The following is a 19,343-nucleotide window of genomic DNA, read 5'->3' on the forward strand; positions in this document are numbered from 1 at the left end:
AGTCTACTACATAACATCATAACACTTATTGGGTTAACCTATTGATTAAGAGGATTGTTTTGATGATGTAATCTAAATACGCTCATCGTGTACATAAAATGAACGCTAATAATTATCCAGAGTTTAAACCACATATATCAAAAAAATATTCTAGATTTTCAATCGAGTCCCTAATTTTTTGATATAGTTAGCTGGGAAGCATGTACCAATCATCTAGAACAAACATGATAATTGGCACTACACTCATCAATGTATCATCAATTGGTATAGTTAGTTAGGAAGCATGTACCAATCATCTAGAACAAACATGATAATTGGCACTACACTCATCAATGGGATTAAAAATTAGCATTATTTGTTGGGAAGGGAGAAAACTTTACTTCATTAACAATTTAAAAGTGCATGTTTTTGGAACGTGGATTTATCTCATGCTTAGATCAACTTATTATTGAGATGCCCATGATGTCTTCACCCCTTATTTATAACCAGCCTAAAGGGGACCAAATAGAATGTAATGTAGGAAGAAAAATGCATACCTACATGAAGTATGCATACATACATACAAGTATACTAAATGACAAATGCTGGCAGTATATAATTTGGTAATTATATATACACTCCTGCAAACCCACTAAAGCAACCTTAACAACAGAAAAAGCAGCAAACTTTCCTTGCTTTTTTGATCAAAAGACCACGCTTGGGTCAAATTCAACCTTTGGGCGATCATCTTTCATATCCTTGAATCCTACAATTTATTGTAGCGAGAAACATTGTGCAGCCATGGGCTGCTAATTCAGGTGGGTCTTGCTGAGAAGGCCGTCTTTGGCCAAATACGCCTAATTTAGCAAGGCAGGGGCTGTGGCAGAACGGTTTATTCAATGAAGAGCTTCTCTGCTACTTGGGTATTGCCAAAGCTAGCAGAGGAAGGGCCTGTGTAGCTCCAAAATTGCTCATCCAATGAAGCGGAGACCGTCTTCTATGTGGCTTGGATTTTGAGGATTGTGCCAATTTGGCAGGGAAGGGGCCGATTTAGACCTAAAGAACAAAGGATAGGAGGAAGGATGCTGCTTAGCATGGAAGCTTGTTGAACCGGTGGTTTTCAACACTCATTTTTGCATTTTTAAAACCTTTTTTTTGGTTTTACAATCTGCCCAACTCATCAGGAAGCCTAATGGAGGTTGGAGAATCTGCTGCATGTATAAGGTATTGATCAATATGTTTGTAAGAGGTTCGGAAGAAATGGATGCTCAGGACAAGGATGGACCAGAAAAGGAAAAATGGCCTACAACAAACCTTTCCTCAGCACAAGAGAATGGTTGGAGACCCTCAGCTCATGTTTTCAGAGCCTATACCTCACCACAGCTACATCAAAGAGCATCCAGCAAAACAGGGCGCCTTCCACCGCTTATCGTTAACCGCCCTGTAAGTACATCTACTTTGAAATTTCCTTTTAACTGTTTCACATCCTATGCATAGTCTTTTGCATCAACAAACTTGAGAAAATCATCATATGGGTAAGCTCTCAAGTTGATGATGTGGGCATGGCCTTGTCCCATCATAAGGTCTGGTGTTCTCACGACATGGATGGGGTGTCAATTTTTTCATGAGGCTATGATTCTGTGCTGAAATCTGTTGACGTTAATGGGTATCAAAGCATCTACGGACAGCCACCCTTCAACAAGTTTAGCAGAAGTTGGAAAAGAAGAAACGTGTGCCACTATGGTGCCCCAAAGGCATGACAAGTTGAGAGTGCTGGACACCATAAGTTGCATGGTGGGACTCAGCTTAACTGACCCAAGTGGCGAGATCTTACCCGTGGGATGAGTCAAGAAGGTGCCAGTTACCAGTAAGGGCATAAAACCTTTCTCATGTTTGGTCAGGGGGGTGTGCATTGCAACTACGCGGAACGTCGCAAAGCAAGGGGATTAGAACAAGGGCAAAGACAATTCTAGCTGCCACAGTGAAATATGGTAACGAAAGCTTAAATTGCTTTAACCTGGGCTTACCAAGGAAGGGTTGCTGCCAAAATGTTAGCTGGGTAGTGTTTTTTATGTGACTTGGCTGATCATGATAGCAACGACCGTCCCAACAATCTGAAGAAGCAAGGAAGGAAACACAAGAACCAGTGGAACAGTTGCATTGACTCAGAACCCCAGTGGCTTCCACTCTTCAGGTACTGCTGTTACATTAATACATTCTTCAGCCCAATTACAAAGGTAAGCAGTCCCAAATCCTAATGTGAGCCTTTTCATGATTTATTGATTGTTGCTTCTATTGAACATAGCAGTTCGCAGAATACAGAGAGGGCTACTTCCTTCAATTCACCTCTTAGCCTTGACTTCTCCAAGCCTGTACGTATCTTTTCCACAAGCCCATTTATAAACTTCACCAATGGGTTTCTAAGCACATGCTTGGCTGGTCCCTTTTAACAGGCCCCTCATTTTGCCATTCGCTCCCGGCAGCAACCTGTTTCCAGCAGCCAGAGGTGCCAGCATTTCCTTAATCTGTTGCTTGAGCTCCATGAGCTTGGGACTTAAAAAAAATAACCCCTTTCAAGGAGCTTCCACACCAAGAATGAGGCAGATCCAATGGCCTTCCAACCAAGCAGGCAATTTATCTTCTTACATGTCCTATATTTATTCTCCGAGGGGTGGGTGCATAATTAGGGAATCTAGAGAGGTAGCCAATGCTTGAGGTAGCTGATGTGAAGAAGAAATGCAAAGGGAGGGCCCGAGGCATTGAAGGCCTATATGGGGTTTAAGCCTTGGGAAGTAATGGGCCACATGGCATGCATTGGGGAAAGGGGACTTTTCCTGCTGCAGGACAAGATCCTCCCCTCCTTCCCTTTCCCCTTTGCACTCCCCCGCCCCTTGTTAGGCCTTGGGCAACTCGCTAGAGCTGCTTTGGAGTAGATGGGCTCTATGGTTGGGCAGTGAGATAGATGCAAGGTTCCTTCGATTTCAATAAGAAAGACAACTTAACATGTGGTTTTGGAGGATGAGGTTCTTACATCAGTACTAGATGTTGGTAGGGAGCTTTTGAGGAACAGTTTGATGGTTCGGGAAGTGCTTTTCTCTAGCTTGCTTTTTTTTCCACGACTAGGGATCTCGATAAGAGGTTGAATTTGTGGCTTGTGATGTATAAGGGCAAGTTTAGGTGGAAGAGAGGAGGTCATGACAAGGTTGAAAGCTGGACTGGAGTCACTGAAAAGCAGCAATGTTTTCTGTTTGCTGGGTCTGCCAAGGGATTCTGGGAGGTGAGTTCAGCCACTGACTAAGTGCAGGATCAAGTGCAATGGCCTCTACATGCATGGGCACACCATCTAGGGCTATTTTTGGCTTCGAAAATTATGGATCCAAGATTGGCATGGGGATGGTCGCTATTTTGGGTGATTGTGGCTAGTTTTTGTGCATGTTTCTTTTTGGACTGATTGCCTTGCTTTTGGGCCCCAGATTTGTGGAAGCCGTGGTTACCAAGTGTGGGCATGTATGCAGCCAGGCGCCATAATTATCCTGTGATTCTAGTGCATGCTAGCGTTGTTTTGTCTAACCACACGAGTTTCTAGCCACTAGACAATCCTGATCAGCACATTTGACTTCATCTCAGCCTTCCCTACTTTTACTTGCTGCCGCCTCAATGTTTTTCCTTCTTGCTCCCCACTATACCTTGGGTAGACCATGGGTAAGGTTTCATCAGCTAGGCAACAGTTAGTGATAGTTTTTAGGCCTGATTTTGAGTTGATTTTGGGCCTTGTTTGAGGTTTACGTATTTTTTGAACCTTAGGGAAAACATAACCATGAATCCTCGGAAACCAGCAGGCTGAGCCACAAGTTTATGAGTTTTCTCACGGAACTCATCAGCCATAGCAGATGGTTTATCAGATGCAAGGGGCTGAGCAGTGACCTACCTGCAAACCCAACAGTTGTCATAAATAGCCAATAATTATGGATTATCAATAATAATGAACCCTAGCCACCTGTAACCTGGCTGTAGACTTCCCCCTAATCTCAGGGCTCCCCAACCCTGCCCAGATCAGGACCTAATCCCGAGGATTAGTGTTAGGTACAAAACATGCACACCCTACTCCACGAGATACATTGAATTCTACTTCCTTTGTGCAATAATTTTACAAAACTGTAGTTGACCTCTTGTGAGGGATTCTAGTGACATCTCCTAAACACAAGACAAGAAGAAGATTAATCCAGATTAAGTTTGCTTGCGCATGCTAGCTCACTACCCAACCATAGATTCATGCTTACTGACTTACTGGCCTCCGCTAGAGGTGTAATTGGCTGATCCAAATGTTGTCATGGCATGTCCTTGGTCTTAGCTCTCTTGCCCTTGTGCTTGGCTGTGCAATCTCTATCTCCGAATGCTTGGAATGACCCTTGACTTTGCCCTTTTTATAGGGATTTTGATAGCAAGTCATATTCAGGTCGGCCAGCCCTTTTTAGGCCACAAAAAGTCACAAAAAATATCATAAAATGCGTTCACATTGTGCCCATAATATGTCCCAACCATTGGTGCATGTCCTAGGGACGTCTAGGCACCTATAGTGCTGTCAAAACTGCTCAAAACTGCCCATATACAGCCTTTTAACTTTTCCCTTTAGGCGGTTGCAAGAAATAATCATGTCTATGTAGCACGCAATTACGGTGTGCACGTGATATTAACTCCTATGCTCGGGGGAGATCCTGTGTTGTGCAGGTGTTCATGCATAGCATTCACAATTCATTGTAATTACTCATTTATTTAGTAATATTCAGGAGTAGATTAGGTAAAGAGTTTATCTCCTCCTCCTCTCTACTTCTTTGTGCATCATTGTGCATGTGATTACTGTTAATCTTTGTTGCTTAGCGTTAATCAATCAATATTCATGCTACCGCATAAGTTGCATGTTACATTGGTATAAGAGCGTTAGCAAGGTCCTCCACAATTAGGGTTTCGCATTTTTGCATCACTAGCCAATTTAGGGTTTGCATATCCACTTTAATCTTTATTCACATGAGTTAGAGCTGTGGAGAGAGAATGTAGAGTTGACACCAAATCGGGTCATATCTACCCACTTAAGGACCCCCTCCCCTGCAAGCAGAGTGTTTACTTTATTGCTTTGGAAAACTTCTTTACAATGCATAAAACTTACTGATGATGGTTGACTGAAGATTGCCAAATGCAAGAATGATGTAGACCAAACTTCAGCTAAACTATCAAACAGGCTGAAGACAACTGTGAAGCTACTTCGGAAGCCTTTATGCACACCCAAATTTGCTGAGGGAGATGCAAGAATGAAGGCTGAATGCTGAATGCTGAAGAAGTCTTCGGGATGCCTTGGACTGAAACACAAAGTGCTTGGCTGCAGATATGAATGCACAAGCCAAAAGACTTAGGCACACATAACTCTGCTCTTGTTTGACTGCTGAATTGTGTTAGAGTGAGATGATTTAAGCTTGGGACTGAAGGGCTGCTTATATATGATCATTTGATACTAGACGGTTCCATCATGCTGTAGTCGGCTAGTTTATATGCTCACAACTGCTGGAAATTAGCATTAAATGCTGCCTTCGCTTCACACACGTGGTGCACCTGCCCTACTGGCCGATAGGGGTATATGCTTGTAGGGGTATATTCTGGCCGATAGGTGTCTAAGCTCTTGTAGAGCTGGCCGATTGGGTTCAGGCCACTGTTTTCCCCTTTTGGTGGCCCATGGTGACCCATGAGCAATGCCATTAGGTTGGCCATAACCTTATGCCTTATGCCCTACATGCTTGCTATGGACTCCTATGCTAGAATGACCTACATGAACTGACTGTTCTATCATGTGCATCCCGCACTTGGATGCCACGTGGACATATCTGATACCAAGGTGCAGGACCTAGAGCGGAAACTGGTCCCATGTGAGCCCCAATCCGGGATGAGTCAACTAGGCTTCCACTCTAAGCATCCAAGGTCAGGTGTACAAGTCTCGTACATGGTCTTGGTCCAGAAAAGGGCTAATACTTCTTGATGGTCAAGGGGTTATCCCTTGCAGGCCAACCGAGGGGCCAAGAAGCCCGTGGCCTTTGCCCGCTAACTAGGAAGGCTAGGGCATGATGTTGGCCAGCCTTTAGAGGCTTGGGCAGCATGGCAAGGGGGTTGTGGCCCAGTCGGCCAGCCGACCTGCCTTAGAGGCCAGCCCAGTGTGGTGGCCAGGGCATATTGGCTGCCTAGCAGCCATGCGTAGCCTGGATACAACAGAACAAAGGCGGCCAGCAGCATTGTGTGAAAGTGCTGGTCAAAAGCATTAGAAACCAGTCGTGGGATATTTAATAACAGGCCGACTCATGCATGAGCCAGCTAACCAGAAGGACCTATAAATAGCCTAGGCATAAATTCAGTCAAGCATCTCATAATTCACAAAGGGTTGCTGTATTCCGAGGGCCAGGACAGCCAAGGGTATGTCAGAATACGCAGCGGAGATGATGACCAGATCTGGGAACACGAGCAAAACGCAGTGCAGAAAATCACAGCACAAGAGAGAGAGAGATAGAGGCGTGTAACTCTTCTCTATATACACAAGAAGATCCCGTAAAATGATACAAAATGGAATGGGGGCTGGGGGCCATTTTATATGGCCCCTCATCAGCAGTCGGCCTGCTGTAGGGCAGCCGACTGGACACCCATGACCTGCAACAGCAGTCGGCAAGCAAAGAGGGTCCACGACTTGTCCAGTTCAGTCGGCCAGCTCCAAAATGGGAACATAAACATGCTGATGCAGTCGGCCAGCAACTGGATCCTCCTGCCATCTCAGGGCTGCCTCCCAAGCCATAGAAAAATGGGAAAAAATAGGGGAAAAATATGGAGAGTGGGGAAAAATGAGAAAACACCTAATAAGGGTGGGCACACCCACAACAAAGGCCCTGGTGTATAAAAATAGACAGGAGATGACTTCTAACACCCCCTCTCAGCTCCTGGCTGTGAAACCAACCACAGGGAGCTGGGGTGCCGCCTAAGCAAACTTGAGATAGCGACTTCGTGAAGAGGTCCACCGCACTGTCCTCCGTCGAACAGAACTCTAGCAAGATGTCATCAGCAACGATCTGTTCACGAACAAAGTGCCTCTGGATGACCATGGGTTCCTCCAGTGGAAGCCCAAACTTGCAATGCAACCTCTGCATCCTCACCACCTCACAAGCAGCATCACAAACAGCCCGGTACTCTGCCTCTGTCCTCGACAAGGCAAAAGATGACTGCCTCTTACTGCTACGTAAAACTGCTCTTGGGCCTGAAGTAGATCTCCTCGTGTTTGGATCTCCTCCCCAAACTGAGTCACTCCAACCGTGGAGTCGGACTCCATCCAACAATCCCCCTCCTGTGTACAAGAGTCCATGATCCTTCGCATGCCGCAGAAACCACAGGAAACGCAATCCTGCCTCCCAAAGAGTCATCTGCAACCATGAGCTCAACTGCCTCATCAGGAAGCTCCCGTCCAATCTGTTGTCCATCAACCAGATCAATGAACCATTCTGCTTCTGAGTCAAAGAGGCATCACACTGCTCACAAGGATCAACACCTATTACAGTGCAAAACCAAGTCCTGGAAACCTGCTGAAGACCACGCAAGGCCTTCTGAAACCTGTCAACCACCCCCTTTGAATCCGGAACCACAAAGCCTGGAGAAACCACCTCCTTCTGCAACAACAGCCACCTGCCTGGCTTTCGGAAAGGTCCCCGTGGAAAGAACATCCTCATCTACAGGAGTTTCTTTGTCCCGAATACTACGAGACATCATAGCATAAGCTACCTGTTCAGTTTCCTCTGACTGACGAACACAAGAACTACCAACATCAGTACTGGAGAGTTCCTACCAACTGCTGCCATCTACTGGCAAGCTATCCACCATCTGGTTCCGGAAAGCCTGTACCTGCAGCGTATCCACACTTAGGTGGCCATTTCCAGAGTGCCATTCATCACAAACCTGAGGACCTGGGAGAGAGAGTGCTGAAAGCTTGTAAACTCCATTCTCCACTTCGCCTTCCCAAACCACCTGGCCTGTTGCTTTGTCCCGAAGAGCAACAAAATGCTCATCAAACTCCACCCGTACGCCAGTCTTGCAAACTTGATGCACCGACAACAGATGAAAACCAAGTGACGGAACATACAATACCTGGGAGGAATGCTTCCCCCCTCTGCCATCGGGAACTATCTCCATCCTGCCCTCACTGTGAATTGGGATAGTGGATGTATCCCCAGTAAGAATGTGACCAGAATACTTGCAGAGATCTTGTAAACTAGAGCGGGAAGGAGTCATGTGCCTGGAAGCACCACTGTCTAGAATCCACTCCCGAGTATCCGTCTTGCAGAGAATCCTCCAATCTCCTCCCTGCCTGAAGAAAATGAAACATCGGTGTCCACCACCTCTAGGTGCACAAAAGCCGGAGTCTTCATGATTGCTGCTGAGGAATCTTCACCCTTCTCGGTCTTCCGCTTGGGACACTGCCTCCAATAGTGGCCTTTCTCGCCACAATCATTACAGGTCCTCTCTGCCTTTAGTTTCTCGCAGTCAGTAACGGATTTCTTCTCAGAAGACTTCTCCGACGAAGCCTTCCCTTTGCCCGTGTTACGGCCTTTCGACTGTTGGCCAGTTAAGGCCTCCGAACCTCCACCCTGAGGAGGGTTCGTGAATCGTTCCTCCTGGTCCAAGACCATGGGCACAAGCTCCTCCCACGTGATGGTGTTGAGCCTGCCACTTGTAATGAAAGACGAGTAAAATGCTGAGTACGGAGAGGGCAAGTGCGACAGCAACGTTATGGCCATGTCCTCTGACGATATCTCCTTCCCAGCTTGAAGAACTTCCTGCTGAAGTGTCATGTGCACAGTGTGTATCTACCGTGTGCTATACGCATGCAAGACTAGTTTCGAGGCTTGGGGAAGCTTGGAACTAGGCAGGCTGATTGACGAGCTGAGTTAGGGAAATACTAACGGGCGGGCACCCAAGTATGGACGGGCGGGCGGCCAAGTGTGGACACCCGATGACCGGCCAAGAGCCTATAAAAGGGTGGCCAAGGTTAGTTATTGTATTATAGAGAGTCTCGCGAGTTTGTGAGAGCTCTATGGTCTTGGAGCCTGGATCTAGTGCAAACGTGCACCTGCTTTGCGCAGCCGAGGCCGGCAGCAATCTCGAGGCCCGCGAGGGCAGCTTCGTGGCGGTATGGGACGTCGCGAGGAGGAGATTGGTCGGTACGTCAACCTAGTTAGCTCAGCTCGTGGCTCAGTGGGGACAGCCAAGACTGTGGGCTTGCCCACGGCTGTCATGGTTGGGAGGTGAGTCAGGCCTGCATCCCCCTTTGTTGTTTGTTTGTTCGTTTGTTTGCAAAATTCGAGTTTCGAACCAAGATCGATCACGAGGGGATCCGTGGGGATTTGACAGTGGTATCAGAGCATACCTCATGAACGAGCAAGTCGGTAGGTAGAGAAGAAGAGGTCGAAGAACTGTATGTGTTAAAAAGCTTGCTGTTTTTTCTGTGCATACTGCAGTTTTCAGATTTGGTATGTGTTTTTTCTTCATCAAAGAAACCCATGTTGCTGGGAGATGGTAGTGTAGTAAGGGTCGCTTGCTTTGCAAGGAAGAGGAGTCGTTTTTCTGCAGTCGCATGAGAGAAAACAGAAAAAAGCAAAAAAAAACGCAAGTTTGCTTTTCGTTTGCTTTTGATGAACGTGTAAGCAAGAGAGAGAGAGCAAGAGAAGCATATTCGCTGGCGAGTGGGTTTGCTGGCCGAGATTTGTTGACGTGGCAGGCGGGCGGGTGCACCCATGTTGATGGGAGATGGTAGTGTAGCAAGGATCGCTTGCTTTGCAAGGAAGAGGAGTCGTTTTTGTGCAGTCGCATGAGAGAAAACAGAAAAAAGCAAAGAAAACGCAAGTTTGCTTTTCGTTTGCTTTTGATGAACGCGTAAGCGAGAGAGAGAGAGCAAGAGAAGCATATTCGCTGGCGAGTGGGTTTGCTGGCCAAGATTTGTTGACGTGGCAGGCGGGCGGGTGCGTCACCAGGCGGACTAGACCGGTAGGCAGTCGGGCGGCCAAGCCTGCCAAGCCAGGCGGCTTGCGCAGCCACCCCAGGCCGGCCAGGCTTGCGTAGCCAGGCGGCCAGGCCTGTGTAGCCAGGCAGCTAGGCCTACGCAGCCTAGCGCACCAGCTAGGCCAGGCCAGGCCACGCACAGCAGCAGGCGCCCAGGCCATGCTTACATGGGCTGTCGCAGGCGCAGGCGTAGGTTGGCGCAAGAAAGCATAGACGTCAGCAGTCAGCGATGGCAACCAGCCAGCCGTCGGGCGAATCCAAGAGGAGGGGAAAAAAAAAACTAAGGAAAGCTTACATTTTTATGAGCTTTTGGTTTTTTTTGGAGTTTAAAATTTTTTAAGTTTTAAAAGCACCCTCCTCTAAGGTTTCCAAGGTGTTTTATTTTTTTTAAAAGAAAAGAGAATATATATATCCATATCCATATATATATATATATATATATATATATATATATATATATATATATATATATATATATATATATATTCAAGAAAAAAAAAACACAAAAGCTAAAGCAAAAGCTAAGCTTAGCTTTTGAAGATTTTTGGCTTTTGGGAAAGCTTTATAAACCCCTTGAAGTGGGCTTCTTGCCACACATCTCTCAAGTTCTCAAGTTTTCAAGCTCTCAAGCTCTCAAGTTCGCTCGCACTTTTGTTGTGCAAAGATCGAATTTTCTCTCCACATACCCTCTTCACGATGTCGACCCAAGAATCAGAGTTGGAGCCCCTTGTGGAACGCGAAGGCTTGCCGGCTACGCAAGGTACCGATGCCGATCTTTTTGACGATTTTGTGTCAAAATCAGATTTCCAAGAGTTCAAAGTAGCTCTCGAAGCTTCTTCGATGGAACGTCAAGCACAAATCACAGCCCAGATGCAAGCTTTGCAGAACTCCATCGCTCTATTGACCACTACCCTCTCTACTTTCTTGGGTATGGATACCTTGGCTTCAGCTTTAGGCCCCAATATTACTCCGGAACCGTTCGGGGGCGAGCAAAAGCAGCGAACCAAGGAGATCGTGGACACGTGGCTACACAAGTGGCAAGTTCACTTTCAGTTTCATCCATATGATGATGGAAAAAGGATCCAATTAGCAGCAGGTTTCCTGTCCGGCAAAGCTTTGCTTTGGTGGAAGGAACTCAACCCTAAGCCAACGACTTGGGCACAATTTGAAGATATCTTCAAGAAAGAATTCCTCAAGAAAGAGGATGATTACGATGTTGTTGCCCGGTTTTCAGCTTTGACCATGACCTCAAAGCACCTCACTTATGAGGTCTACCTCCAGAAGTTTCGTGACTTGCAGATGAAAGCTACAAAGATGGATCCCACTACTCTTTTGGGGTTTTTCGTAGCTGGTTTACCAGACTCGTACCGATTACAGGTTAAAAATAACAAATGTAAAACATTGGACGAGGCCATTCATTCAACTCGTATCTATGATGATACGATGGTCTCTTCCAAGTCGAAACCCATTACCGAGCAGGGGAACAAGCATAAAAGAAAGTTCTCCGCACCTATGGCTAACACGAATGAAGGCAAGTCTTCGGACCAACCTTCGAAGAATTCCAGTTCGACACCAGCGAAGAAGAAACGACTCCTTAGGGCTTTGAAGCTCAAGAAGGAAGGACGTTTTTTTATCTGCGAAGAAAAAGGACACATGCGTAACGAGTGCCCAAAGCAAAAGGGTACCAAGTCAAACGCAGGACCCAAGCCAAAGGCAGCTAACCAGTTGTCTTTGACAGGTACGTCAATTACTGTACTTTCTCGCCCTAATACTTGTTCTGATTGTCTGTTCAATTCTAAGGTATTTGGCTTGCATGATCTTCTCCGAGTTTATGGAGAAGTGAATGGCCATAAAATTCACATTCTTTTAGACCCTGGCAGTTCGCATAATTTTGTTAACTACAAACTTGTGCAAAAATTGAGTCTTGATACGACACTTAGCGACCATACCTATGAGGTACGTCTACCTGCGGGTAGACAAGTTTGGGATCGCAAGGTGGAGATGCTTCCAATCCAGATTCAGGACTACAAAGATACTCTGGAATGCTATGTCATGCATCTAGAAAATGTAGACTTGTTATTAGGGATTGAGTGGTTTAAGACTCTTGATGTCCAGATAGATTGGTCTAGTCATATTTTTTCTTTTCAGCATAGGGACACCAAGTATAGTATTTTAGGTGATTGTATCCATCCCTCTCAGGGACCTCTTGTAAATACAATTGATTTTGGAAATATAATGGATTCTTCGTTGTATACCGCTTTCCATTGTATATTGATTCCACTTTCTTCTTTTCTTATCCCTTCCATGGATGTGAATGAATTAAGTGTGTTTGAAAGCAAAGAATTACAGAAGATACTTGATTCGTTTCAAGATGTATTTCCTAAGGAACTGCCATCGGGTTTACCACCTGAACGGGAAGTAGATCATCGTATTGACTTGATCCGTGGTGCTCATCCTGTGAGTATTCCACCTTATAGGATGAGCCAAGCTGAGGAAGATGAGTTGGCTAAACAACTCGAAGATTATTTGAGGATGGGCTAGATCGGTCCAAGTAAATCACCTTGGGGTGCACTGATGAGGAGAAAAAACTGAATTAGGGTTTAGAGTTCATTCATGGGAGACATACACAGAGAAGCAAGGGAGAGAGAGAGAGAGAGAGTTGTGGGGATAAGTCAACTCACCAAAAGCATGAGTGTGTGACTCCCCTATCACACATGTATATTGCACTAGTACACATAGTGCACTTAGTACATTAAAAGTACTAAGTGTACTATGTACTATAACTTATGGGCTTGTACACACTATAAGGGTGGGCATAACGCCTTTACCCCAACAACCTCCCACTTAAAGGCAAAGTGCCCTTAAGGAAAGGAAAAGAAAAAATCAGCATGTACATGATAATATACAAGGCCATATCAAGGCTGAAAATGGCCTCATCCAATGCCCATCAAGTGTCTGCAATGAGCAAACCGCTCCGGAGGCAAACTCTTCGTCAACAGATCAGCCGGGTTGTCATCCGTATGAATCTTAACAAGCTGAATTTGCTTGTTCTCTATCACCTCTCTGATGAAGTGATACTTCACATCCACATGCTTCGTCTTTGCATGAAAAACAGGGTTCTTTGCCAACTGAATGGCACTCTGATTGTCACAATGCAACAATGGAATATCCCCTGTATAACCCAAATCAACCACTAACCGAGATAGCCATAATGCCTCCTTGCAAGCCTCTGTGGCTGCAATATACTCGGCCTCTGTAGTAGATAAGGCAATGCACTTCTGCATCCTGGATATCCATGACACAGCACCTCCTGTGAATGTAAATACATAACCGGTAGTAGACTTCCGGTTATCTGGATGACCGGCATAATCCGAATCCGTGTAACCATGCACTAATGCATCCTGTTTGCCAAAGCAAATGCACAAATCCTGTGTGCCCTTCAGGTATCTCATGACACCTTTCACTGCTTCCCAATGCTTCTTGCCAGGGTTGGCCATGTATCTAGAAACCACTCCCACTGCAAATGCAATGTCCGGCCTAGTAGCAACCATGGCATACATGAGACTGCCACAAGCTGAAGCATACGGAATCTTGGCCATATCAGCCCTGTCTCTATCCGACTGTGGGCTGTCCATAGCACTGAGTTTCACATATGGAGGCAAAGGAGTACTAGTCTTCTTCCCCCCGTCCATATTGAACCTCTGCAAGACTTTGCCAATGTATTCCTTCTGAGACAAATACAACACATGCTGATTTCTGTCCCGAAGTATCCGCATACCCAAGATGTGATTTGCATCACCCAAATCCTTCATATCAAAGGTTTGATGCAGCCTCTGCTTCAAGGCATCCATCTCTTTACGAGATTTCCCGGCAATCAACATATCATCAACATACAAAATGAGAATCAAGAGACTGCCATCCAAAGCTTTCTTGGTGTATAAGCAGTGATCTATGTCACTTCTCCTGAAATCCTGGGATTTCATGAATGTATCAAATTTATGATACCATTCTCTTGGTGCCTGTTTGAGCCCATAAAGACTCTTTTTCAGCTTGCATACAAGCTTCTCCTTTCCACTCACTGCATAACCCTCTGGCTGCTGCATATATATCTCCTTATGGAGATCACCGTGAAGAAAAGCAGTCTTCACATCCATCTGAATCAAGTCCAGATCATCATGTGCAACCAAAGCTAATACAGCTCTAAGTGTGGTCATTTTGACCACTGGAGAGAAGATCTCATCAAAGTCCACACCATATTCCTGCTTAAAGCCCTTTGCCACTAACCTGGCTTTGTATCTTGGCTTTGCATCTGGTGCAACTTTGAGCCTGTATACCCACTTGCATGGCAAAACCTTCTTGCCTGCAGGCAAATGCACCAACTTCCAAGTTCCATTTTTGTGCAGAGAATCCATCTCTGACTTCATGGCACGCTCCCATAGAGCTTTGTCTGCCCTCTGTAAAGCCTCTTTGTAACATGAGGGCTCCCCACAGTCAGTGAGCATCAAGTAGTCAACCCCTGGAACAAACCTGTCAGGGGCTCTGGAGGGTCTAGTGGACCTCCGTACCCAATGACCATCATTTGCAGGTTGCTGTCCAGCCTGCATATCACCCATTGGTGGCTCCTGTTCCATGCCATAAGGCTGAAATATCATGCCCGGTATCTCCTCCAACTGTGGTATATCCATAGGGATATCTTCTGCCATCTCTGGCTGTCCATTTGGACCATTTTCAGCACCATTTAAGGGCTGGTTTTCCTGCTGTAATGGCTGATTTACAGCCCTTTGTTGTTGTCCATGATGTCCATCATCATCAAAGATGACTCTGCCAGGCTCCTGTTGCCTTGCAGGCTCCTTATACATGCATGTTTCATCAAAAATGACATCATTGCTGCGTATGATCTTTCTATTTATGGGATCCCAAAGTCTATACCCCATTTCACCTCTGTCACCATATCCTAGGAATATGCATTTATGAGACTTAGGATCAAGTTTGGTGCGCATTTCCCTGCGTATGTGCACGTACGCAACGCAACCAAACACTCTCAAGTGCTTGTATGACGGAGGCTTCCCTGTCCATACTTCTTCTGGCACTTTCCCACCAAGCCTCGTGTTAGGTGACCTGTTTATAAGGTGAACGGCTGTCATAACAGCTTCAGCCCAAAAACCATGAGGTAATGCAGCATGTGACAACATAGAACGGACCTTCTCCTGTATGGTCCTGTTCATCCTCTCTGCTATCCCGTTTTGTGGAGGATCATAAGGAGTAGAGAGCTCCCTCTTGATGCCTTTAGCATCACAAAAGTCCTGAAACTGTTTGGACATATACTCTCCACCATTGTCGGAACGCAAAGCCTTCAGTGTTTTGCCAGTTTGATTCTCAACAAGAGCAACAAACTTCTGAAACACTGAGAATGTATCACTCTTCAAACGAAGAGGATAGACCCACACCTTGCGTGTGGCATCATCAATAAAAGACACAAAATATTTTGCCCCTCCCAAAGAAAGCTGAGGCATCTCACATACATCTGTATGCACAAGCTCTAACTGAGCATCTTTCTGTCCAAGAGCTTTCTTGTGGGGGCACTGTAGTTGCCTACCATATATACAATGCTCACAAAACTGAAAACTTGAAAACTTTAGAGAAGGCAAGTAACCCAAACGAGACAATTGCTCCATTCCCTTGACACTCATGTGTCCCAACCGGCTATGCCACATAGAAATTTCCGGCAGCTTGGTTGCATTTACATTAGCATGGTGACAAACACCTGCATGCATAAAGTAAAGAGTGTCCACCTTAGAGCCTCTGGCAACAACCAGTGAGCCCTTACTAATCTTCCACTTTCCACTACCAAATGTGGTAACATAATCAGCATCATCAAGCTGTCCAGTAGAAAGCAGATTCTTCTTGATCTCAGGCACATGCCTGACATCATGGAGCATAAGCTGTGAGCCATCTGAAAATACAAGCTTCACATCACCTCTGCCAAGAATTTTGCATGCATGGTTATCACCCAAATAAACCACTCCTTCATTGCCAGCAGTGTACCTGACAAACAAGTCTCTGCAACCTGTGACATGAAAGGAGGCACCTGAATCAATGATCCATGAGTGCATACCATGACCACCTGTAAGAAGTGAATGGGCATCAAGTGAAGACGTAAAGAGGACCTCATCCTCACTGCCACCTGCATGTGACACATTGATTTCTTCGATCTTGACTCCACTTTTGCCCTTTGGCTTTACATCTTTGGCTTCATCCTTCTCTTTGTCTTTGCCTTTTCCCTTTTCCTTTTGATCATTTTTCCATTTGTAGCATTGCTTTTTGATGTGTCCCTTCTTGCCACAATAATGGCATTCCAAATCCTTTTTGGAGCGAGACTTGCTCCTTCCCCTTTCTTGGCTTTTCCCCCTTTGCTGGGATCTCCCACGTGCATTCATTGCACTGGACTTTCCAACAGAGTTGTTTTTCCTGTTCATCTCTTCTTGAAGAAGAGCACCCTCAACATCTGCATATGACAGCATAGCATTCGAATTGCTAGTGGCTGTCCTGAATGTGTCCCAACTCTCTGGCAAAGTGCATAACAAAAAAGTGGCTTTGAACTCATCGTCCATTGCCAACTTTTGATTAATGACCTGGCTGACAATACCATTAAACTCATTGAGATGGGCTGTCATAGATGCCCCTTCCTTCATCTGAAGACCTATGAGTTTCTTCAACCAATACACTTTGCTTGAGGCACTTTGTTGGGCATACAAGTCCTGCAATCTCTGCCACATTCCCCAAGCTGTCTTCTCTTCACGAATGCTGAAAAGTAATGAGTCTGACACAGACAACATGATAGTAGATCTTGCCAGCTCATCCATATCTTCCCACTCTTCAGCCGTAAGAGAAGCGGGCATCACACCCCTTTCTTTGATAGGCTTGTGCTGCTTTTTCTGGAGCAACACATTGTAGCACTGGGTTTGCCAAATATCATAATTATGCGAGCCTTCAAGCTTCTTGATGTGAAGCAATGAAGAGCTCTCACCTGTGGTTGCCATAGCAATATGCAACCTGTCAATGCCTGACTCCCTGCAAGTGTGCAAACACTGCACCAAAAGCACACAAAGTGCTCACAGTTTTTCTCCCAAGCTTTATCTCCCAATGCGGAAGCAAGAATGCAACTTTTCTCCCACTTTATGTGATGAAAACACCAAAATCTGGTTGCTGCAGATTTTGGACAGCACTTTAAATGTGCTCTTTTGCCCTTCCAAAGTACTGTGCAGCAGTACAAAGTGCTCACCAATGATGTACCAAATCTGTACCGGCAAGTACAGCAGCTGAATTTGAACCTTTTGGTCACTCAAAACAGTGTACAGCCATGCCAAAACATGCACAAAGCTGTGCCAAATCTGTACCAGCAGGTACAGTAGCAATAAATGCTCTCCTGGCTGTCCAAATGAGTGAAAATCAGACTTTTACAGTCCCGAACACTGCATACAACAGTCCCGAACAGAAATTGGGCAAAAGCCCCTTGACTGCAAGCTGATTTTTGAGGATTCAAGGCATAAATGTCTCGCCTGCTGCTTTGCCAAGCTCAACAAGCATACAAACTTGAAAAGCCCCTTGATTTAAGATCAATTTCTGATCATACATGGTACATTGACGCACATGAAGGCATCCATAGTGTTCACGATGCTTCCCCTTGGCCACATATACATCAAATACATGAAAGCCCCTTGATTTACAGGCACATTGAGTGCTTGTAAGGCATCAACACATTATCCACAGCATCAAATGCGATTGCCTGCATGCAAATCAACCAAATCGGCACAAAAGCCCCTTGATTTGCACTACAATTTGCTGCAATTTGCTGCAATTTTGCCCAAATATGCGATTTTTCACATCATACAGCATGTATGAGTGCTTAATTGCACAATTACATCAAAAGCCCCAAATTTCGACATCCAATTTCCTGCAAATTGATCCTGATTTGACCAATTTCCTGCAAATTTATCCTGATTGTGACCAATGTCACCCAATTTTGCCAATTTTGCTCAAAAATTGAGCAATTGGGCACCTGTACTTGCTCAATTGATTACTGTATTTGCTCAATTGCAAATCCCAAAAAAAAATTGAAGCAGAATACCTTGTAATTTTCTGATTTACTCTTATTTGCAGGCGGGTTGATGAATTTGGTGCTGATGCTCCTGCTGTTCTGTGTAGGTTTTGCAGGTTGCAGGTAAAGGCTTCTCCCACACAGTTGTGTGGGATGATGATGCTGCTGCTGATTAGTAGTTGGGGGCTTGGGCTGGCCGACTACTGCTTTGTAACAAAATACCGAGGAAGTGCTTTCTTCGTTTCCACATGAGGAAGTGCTGCTGCTGCCGACGCCAGGGACTGCTGCTACTCTTGGTTGTTGCTGGCGCCTTCGCTTGCCTCCTCGCTAGCACACGTGACAAAGTCACAGCCTCCGACCCTGCAGCCGTCGTCACCTATGCGCTAATGGCTGCTTTCGCCTCGCGCATCTACGCCCAGCGTTTGTTCGCTCAACGCCGGGCGCTTCACGTATTCGCTTACGTTTCTACTCCAGTTGGCCAGCTCACGCTTCGCCTATCGCTTCTACTCCAGTTGGCCAGGCGTCTAGCGTTCAACACGCAGCCAGACAGCACACGCCTACAGCACACGCCTACACCTTGCACTTCTACTCCAGGCTATCGGCTCTGCCTGCAAGCGCACATCTGCTCTGTGATTTTCTCACGCCCAAGTCCAGCGCTCAGCATACCAATGCTCACATGTACAGGATATCGGCCTTCAGCCATGTTTGCTTGGACACACACCTGCAAGCTACTTGCCTGCGCCAGACGAGGCTCTGATACCAGTTGATGAGGAGAAAAAACTGAATTAGGGTTTAGAGTTCATTCATGGGAGACATACACAGAGAAGCAAGGGAGAGAGAGAGAGAGAGAGTTGTGGGGATAAGTCAACTCACCAAAAGCATGAGTGTGTGACTCCCCTGTATATTGCACTAGTACACATAGTGCACTTAGTACATTAAAAGTACTAAGTGTACTATGTACTATAACTTATGGGCTTGTACACACTATAAGGGTGGGCATAACGCCTTTACCCCAACATGCACCTGTGATGCTTAGGAGAAAGAAGGACAATACCTGGAGAATGTGTATAGATTACAAAAGATTGAACTAGCTGACTATTAAGAACCGTTATCCTCTCCCTAGATCAGATGACCTGATTGACCGGTTAGCAGGAGCGAAATATTTCACGAAGATAGATTTACGTACTGGCTA

The 19,343-nt window shown here is 45.7% G+C and overlaps 1 protein-coding gene across 7 annotated transcripts in view; it reads left to right on the forward strand.

Annotated features, from left to right (window-relative positions):
* The first annotated feature begins 450 nt into the window (after positions 1-450).
* The window catches only part of LOC147622470 (dual specificity protein kinase YAK1 homolog), a 157,417-nt gene continuing 138,524 nt past the window's right edge, over positions 451-19,343 (forward strand). Inside the window, exons 1-5 of one of the 7 annotated variants that reach the window (XM_086822051.1) lie at positions 790-1,422; positions 1,655-1,970; positions 2,075-2,173; positions 2,285-2,351; positions 2,433-2,608. Coding sequence is in view for 2 of the 7 variants with exons in the window: in XM_086822047.1 (XP_086678173.1) it covers positions 1,195-1,422 (228 nt within the window). In the remaining 5 variants the exon portion in view is untranslated. Of the gene's footprint in view, positions 1,423-1,654; positions 2,174-2,284; positions 2,352-2,432; positions 2,609-19,343 lie in introns of those variants that run through there. The other 6 variants (XM_086822053.1, XM_086822052.1, XM_086822049.1 and 3 more) reach the window with 6 other exon arrangements.

Source organism: Cibotium barometz, chromosome 28 (assembly GCF_041138505.1).
Source record: "Cibotium barometz isolate CiBa-2024 chromosome 28, ASM4113850v1, whole genome shotgun sequence".
NCBI classification, from domain to species: domain Eukaryota; kingdom Viridiplantae; phylum Streptophyta; class Polypodiopsida; order Cyatheales; family Cibotiaceae; genus Cibotium; species Cibotium barometz.